The following is a 7295-nucleotide window of genomic DNA, read 5'->3' as shown; positions in this document are numbered from 1 at the left end:
AATTTGGGGGGGGGGTTTTCCAGTTCTAAGATGGAGAACCCTCTTCCCAAAAGGAGTACCCTCAAGGGCAAGGGGAGGGACTTCTGGTGACAAAGGTCAGAGGTAGGACTTCCAGTCCCAAGATGGCAACTAGGGGGCAGGGCGCTTGTCAAGGGGCAGGGGTACCCTTGCAGCCCTCAACAGCTCACCAGAACTCGTTAAGCAGCCCTCAAGCCAAAATAATTGCCTGCCCCTGGGCTACTTGATTGGTATGGGCCAATATAGCTGGTTAATAAATCAGCCACAGGTATCAGCCAAAAAAGTCTTTACTGGTGCACCCCTAGCTTTTAGCAGGTTTCCTGTACAGCACAATCTCCATTATGCATTCCGTTTCTTCCAATTTACAAAACCATCATTAAACTACCCCCTGCATATTAATAGAATGTATATGATGAAACCTGTATCTTGTTGTAAGACCTGTTAAGAATATAAAGCCTTAAGAAATACATCAGCAAATACAGTATGTAGCAAGAATGAGAAGTAAAGAATTTCTCTAGCTGCAGCTCGCTATCTTCCTAAGAGTCAGTAACAATCATACTTTGGTTAACCACTCTTACAAAGTTAAACGGCAGTGAGCAGGCATGTAATGACTGCGGAGTAAGTCACACCTATGAAACTAGTTCAGGAGACTCCACTGCTTAGTATTAAGACTGCGATTTCTCCTTCTCAACCCTAAGCATGAAATGCAGGGCCAGGGTTTGAAAAGGTGCAAAACTTCAAATGGAAGTTGTGTCTAGTCTTGTGCTAGAGGTGCACCAATACATCGGTCCGATATCAGATAAGTAAAAATATAAAGAAAATTGGCTGCATCAGAAATTGGCCCAATGTAGCTCATAAATGCCCATGCATGAGCACAGCTGCAGCGCAGCATGCAGGCAGCAAGGAGCAGAGCCCAGCAGCTTGGAGCTGGTAAGTCTGTTGTGGTGGAAGGAGAAGGAGGAGGGAATGTGTGTCGGGAGTGGGCAAATCACTGCCCCCCCATGGTGAGGGAGGGGGCAGGGCCACGGGCTGCCCAGCCAAGGCAGTGCAGGGCAGGGTGGAACATGGGACAGAGCCACAGCTCATCGGGGGGTGGGGTGTGTGACCCCAGACCTGCACAGGGCAGACAGGCAGGCTGCAGCTGCGCACTGGAGCCAGGGCTATAATCAGGCTCTTCTTGCCAGGGGCTCGGCTCAAGGCAGATGCTATGAAGATGGCTGCAACCACCCCAACTTTCACCGCAGCTCTGCTCCCAGCACTGCCCCAGCTTTTCCCAAGGCACGAGCGGAGGTGGGGCATTGAGCCAAGACTGCACTGGGCATGCAGTGGCGCTGGGAGTGGGGCTACAGCAAAACTTGGGGTGGCTGCAGCCCCCTCACTCCGTAGCCCCCTTCCCAAGCCCAGCTCCTGCTGAGAAGAGCCCAGCACAGCCCTGGCTCCAGCCTGCCTGCCCCACCCTGTGGAGATCCCGGGGCACATGCCCCTGCCCCCCCAACACACCTTCCCAAGGTGCAAGCAGCAGTGGGAGTTTCCCCCCCTCTCCCCCAAGCCATGGCTTCATCCTACACCCTGCCCCTGCCCCCTCCCTCACCACAGGGGCATTGATCTGCCCCGCTCTATACCCCTTGCCTCCCACCACAACCGACTTATCAGCTGCATTGAAAATCGAATTGGTAATCAGCCAATATGCCTCCTTAAATATCAGCTATCCGTCTCAGCCCACAAAATCTCTATTGGTGCACCCCTACTTGTGCCATTACAAGGCACAACCTGTGATACCTACTGGACTGGAATATGGAGAAAACCATTTACCACCCTTTCTCCGACTTACCTGTCCTTGACAACTGCATTGATAAAAGGGTTGACTTCCTTGATCCTCTGGATGTAAGCTTGAATAACATCAATGCATTTCACCTGCAAAAATCAACAGATAGTAACTACAGAAACAGAGGGATACTGCTAAAAGCCAGGAAGCATGGACAACTGGAGAAAAGAAGGAATTAAACTACTGTTTTCATGAAATATATCTGAGGCTTCCTTGAATGACATTACACTTTGATTTATTTACTGGAAGCTGTCTTCCTGTTTTTAACCCCTTTGCTTCTGCCAAAATATTCACGGACCTAGTAGCTATTTCCCTGGAATATGCATTTCAAATGAGCATATTTAACAACTATTTCCTATCCTTGTAAAGGCAGGACATTAAGAGTGGCCTTGTCCCTCTGCTCTATGGCAATTTGGGTGTTTTTCATGTTTTGGACACTGGGCCTAGTATTGTTCAAGTGGGTCATCTGCAAAATGTTTAAGAGTAGATTAGGCAAAACACTTGTCTAGAACTGTTTAGATAGGACTGATACTGCCTTGAGCATGGGGCTGGACTAAATGACCTCCCTACCAGTAAGGTTCCTTCCAACCCTACTTTTCTAAGATTCTACAATTCTAAATATACAAGGCTGTGACAGGGGGCCATCCTGGGGCCAGTCACAGTATTGGCCCACCCACCTGTCTACAGCAATCCACCCCAATTTGCCCACCCTGCTTTGATGCAACTAAACAAGACTGAAAAAATACGGGAGGCCACCCATTTAATGCCCCAATGCCTAGGGCATTATATGCTATTCTGACCTCCCCTTTACTGTGTCCCATACCTCATAGATGGTGTCCAAATCACTCTTAATTCCCCTGGCCCCATTGCTGGGCCACACTTGGTCTCAGGCCCAAACTTGGCTTCAGGCATTCGGAATTTTATTTTGGCCACAAGCCCCCTCAGTGGGGCCTCTACTTACACACATACTCTGGGCTCTAAGCCTCTCATCAGGCTTCTAGCCTTTTACATTCTTCCTCTCATTAGGGTCAATATTCTGCCCCCTCACTGGGGCTATGGGACCTTACACCCTGCAGGCCTCAGGTGTCTGTAGACATGCCTGGACCTCACTCGCTCTCAGACTTCTTTTGACATAGCTGGACCTCACTCTCTTTCAGGCCGTGGGCCCTCCTAGCCCCTGTATCATCACCCAAGCCTCACTCTCAGGCCTTGGGCCTCAGACCCTCCTGGCCTCCATGTTGTTGCCCAAGCCTGTTGCTTCTCTCAGGGTGTGCTCCCCTAGCTTTCCCCTCCACAGGGTCACCCACAAGGCAGCGGGGGCTGAGGCTTTCCAGTCCCCCATACACATCCTTCACTAGGGAGGCACCGGTGTGGCATTTCCTGAGGACAGTCCTGCCACAAGCAGCCACACCACACCATTCTCTCAAGCAGGGTGTAGCTTTAGGTCATTCCCCGGGACCAATACAGGCCTACCTGCCCTCATCTTTCTTCACCTCTGTGGGCTCCTGGGTGTTCTCCCTGGGCTACTCACTCCATTGCAGCCTCCATCTCCTGGCCTATTCTCAATCACTGGCCCAACTTACTCCGGCTGCCTTTTAGGATGCCTCCCATCCAGAGGCCATGCTTCTGCCTCCTTCATCATCACAGCCTGCTGTACAGCTGAGCCTATCCTCCCTTTGGCAGTGACGTCCCCCGCACTGAAGGGACCGTCAGCCTCTCTAGGCTCTGGCCCTGCCTCCAGGCCAGTTGGGGTGTCCAGATGGCCTTTCGCAGGCCTGGCCTACCCCTCACGGTGGGGGCTTAATTGTCTTTTGGCTTTTTGCTCAGGGCCAATCGAGGCTCTGTGGCATTAGCATATCAGCAGCTGACCTCCCTAGACAGCGGTGGTCCCCCCGGGCCTCACCATAAAGCCCTCCTTTCCTGGGCTGGCCTGGTGCCCCAGAGACCTTGTATGAGGCAGCCCAGCTGAGCCCATGGCCTCACCCCAGCCAGTTCCAATCAGGAGCTGGCCTAGCCCCTGTGTAGGACCACAACTCTAACTCCCTTTTGCAAGGTTGCCCTCGCTCTTCCCTAGGCCCAAAGCTTTTTCCCCAAGGCTAGGACCCCACTGGGTCCCTAGGAGTCTCCTCCTTCTGCACAGCTCCTGACCTGAGCTGAGCCTCCAGAGCATTCCTGGGAGCAGCAGACCTCAAGCTGGTGATGTTACCACAGCAGCACCCCTACAGCAACTACTGCCTCAGGTCCCCAGGGCCTGCTCTTATGTGGAGGCTTCACAGCTTTGCTCCAATCAGGTGGCCTGCTGGCTGTCATGTGCCTACCTGATTGACCCTGCAGGCTACCTCAGGGCCTGGTGAAGCCCTTAAAGTGGCAAGTACCCACAAGTGCACCGCCACCAGGGCTTAGCCATTAGAAAAAAACTGAGGAATGCAGCAACCATCATACAAGTCACTTAGGGTAGAGATAGGGGTCACCTGACAGTTGCATACGTGCTGTCATAAAAAGGTATAATGCAAAAGGTAATGTTAAACAGTGGCACTCAACAGCGTTAAACATTACTTGCGTTAAAGACATTTACTTGCTCTGATGGGTAAGTGAGGGCAGCGCAGAGCTGCTCACACCCTCTGCGCACCCCAGGCAGATGTTCCAGGGCTTGAGGGGCCCAATCGTGCATGAGAAGTCCCGCAGTGTACAGGATTGGGCCCCTTAAGCGCCAGAGGCACCTGCCTGACTTTCCTGCTTAGAGAGATATACCCCAGGGAATCTTGGGGCACCTCTCTAAAAGCAGAGAAAGTTGGGGTTTCCCATTTATGGAGACCTGCATCAGGATTTCCTGGTGCCCCATGCCAGCACCTGTGCTAACCCATGCTTCAAGCAGAGACATGGGCTGGTGCAGGTCCTGGCAAGGAGGCATGGGATGACATGGGACCTGGGAAATTCCCAGCACCCTGTGCCTCCACATTGGGACCAGTGCCTCCACATGAAGTCAGTGTGGATCCTAGCGTGAGGTGCTGGGAATTCCTTAGGTCTTGTGCTGCCCCATGCCTCCATGTGAAGCATGGATTACCATAGGTCCTGGCATGAGAAACATGTCAGCGGGGACCCCTACAAGCGGGGTCTTGGCAAGGAGATTCAGGACAGGGAGGGATGCAGGGAATCCCCAAGTAAAGAGAACACATCACCCATTTTCCTGCATTGGGCCCATGCCAGGAGGAAGACAAAGGGTGCATGTGTTTAACCCAATAAAGTGCATCAGCTGTAGCAGGATATGTCCCACCACAGCTTTATCTCCTGCATCTGGTGACGCCTGTTTCTACCTTTAGCACCCTTACATGACAAGTTAAGATTAATCTCTGTAGTAACTGTGTCACATGTCCAAAGTTTAATCGTTCATCTCAAGCACTGTTAAGGAACCGCATTCAGTGCTGACTGAAGGGAACAGTACCACTTACTCATTCACAAATACCAAAACCTTGTTACACACAATTGGTAGGGTTGGATTGATGCAGTAGTTGTGGCAGTCCAAAAAACATGCAAGAGGCAAAGATTTTTATGGGTGATATCTTTTACTGAATAGGGATAGTCTTAGACACACTTCTGAATGCAATGTATTCTTCTTCATTAAGGGTCACAATAAATACAGATCTCTATACTATTGGCTATTGTCCTGAAGCACTTTAACAGCAATATTTAAAGGTGACTTGCCCACACCAAAATTAGCAAGTTCCAAGACAGAATATGCTGCATTTGATAGCTTTTTTAAAATCTATCCCAACCATGCAGTCAGTCCACTTCAAGGTATCACCCATAAAAAAATCTTTGCCTCTTACATAGAATTATTAGACATGGACAAGTTTAACTTCAAATAGGTCCTGACCACTCACTCATTGGCAAAAGAAAACCATCCCCTAATCTCAAGCTCCCTTGCATATCTGATTATATTGCTTGTTTCATTTCTTGGTCTTGTAAAAGTCTCAATTATGCATTACTAGCTCAGTCATGATCTTGCTCATTTCAATGCAAGCAATCCGCTAAACGTTGCTCATAATGTGCTCCAGGATAGAAGCTGCTGTATAGAAATCTAAATGTAACTGTGACCTTCAATAATGCTTATGGAGGAAGTAGGGGCCATCACATAACCCGGTTATAAATGCCTACTTCCGTGCCTCTACTGATAAGTAGCATGACTCTTTCACAAAACATAAAACTGGTAAATGACAGGAAGAGTCTTGCAATATTCCAGCTACTCTGCTATTTTAGAATTACAGAAATATAGGGCTGGAGAGCAAGAGGTCACCTGGTCCAACCTTTGTCCATGGTGCACTTAACTTTCATGTTTCAGTTTTAAACTAACGAAATAAAAGCTTGGTTTCCTGTGTTCTGAGTTTAGACTCCTTTAAAGCATCCTGCCAACAGGCAATGCAATTTCTGACTGATGTCTGCACAGGTCCTGTGCTTCCTTATTCATAAGCACATGCAAGGAGCAGACAGGATCTACTGCATTCTACAATTGTATTTCACTGTGAGCAACAGGTTTGTTTGGCTTCAGACATTTTTACAACAATGGCCAAGGTTTTTCTAGTTCCAGCTACTGTGATGGGAGTCAAGGCAGCAGGGAATCACAGCTGCCAGCAGGAATTCCAGTTTCTCATCTCAGGACAAGTCACTTAGCCTCTAGGTTTCTGTCTCCCCAAACATAAAATGTTGACCTACTTTACAGGATAACTGGAAGAATTTATGCTTGAACCTATAAAAGGTGCTATTCCAGATGCTATTGTTAATTATTACTGGAAGTCTGTTCTTAGGGAGATAACAGTGATCCTATAGGCACAAGACGCAGCTGGCTGGCTAAATGCTGTTCACAACAGCGCAGCCTCCTTAGTACAGCACTGGCTAATATAAAAGTCTCCCTCTTGAACAACAAGCTGCTCATCCATGTCCAGTGACCACCCTGCCCCAGGCCTTGGCAGAGGACATCCCAGCCCCTGCTCCAGGTTACATGCATCACACAATTTGCTGGTGCACGGTGGGCTCTAAGCCCCCACACACAGGGAGCCAGTGTCACCAACTCACTGATGAACTGTGTGATGTTCGGTTAGTCACACCTGCGTCTTAACTACTGCTCCACGATAACCATGGTCTGGCTACAAAGAGAGCCAGCCGGCTACCAGGCGATGCTGGAAACTGTAGCCCTGTCCCACGTTACAGTCGTGGCGCTGGTCGCTCGCGCCATAAACTAAACGCGGCCTACCCGAGCCTGCCGGCACCGACCGGCACCCCGGGGTCGGGCCGCAGCCGCCGCGCTGGTTTCTGCCTACGCCGATCCCGAGCCGACTCAGGCGGGGCCGCACGACCCTGTGAAACGCCCCACGCCGGGCCGGCGGCCGCCCCATCTCGCGGGGCTCGTCCCTGCCTCCGCCCGGCCCCCGCGCAACACGGAGCACTGGGCCCGGTG

The 7295-nt window shown here is 50.5% G+C and overlaps 1 protein-coding gene across 1 annotated transcript in view; it reads right to left on the bottom strand.

Annotated features, from left to right (window-relative positions):
* FAAH2 (fatty acid amide hydrolase 2) overlaps positions 1 to 7295 on the bottom strand; it is a 34877-nt gene that overhangs the window by 27380 nt on the left and 202 nt on the right. Inside the window, exon 2 of the mRNA XM_019536155.1 lies at positions 1850 to 1932. Coding sequence (XP_019391700.1) covers positions 1850 to 1932 — 83 coding nt within the window. The remainder of the gene's footprint in view (positions 1 to 1849; positions 1933 to 7295) is intronic.

Source organism: Crocodylus porosus, unplaced genomic scaffold (assembly GCF_001723895.1).
Source record: "Crocodylus porosus isolate Cpor-Errol unplaced genomic scaffold, CroPor_comp1, whole genome shotgun sequence".
NCBI lineage: Eukaryota > Metazoa > Chordata > Crocodylia > Crocodylidae > Crocodylus > Crocodylus porosus.
This window is presented reverse-complemented; position numbering and strand designations above follow the sequence as displayed.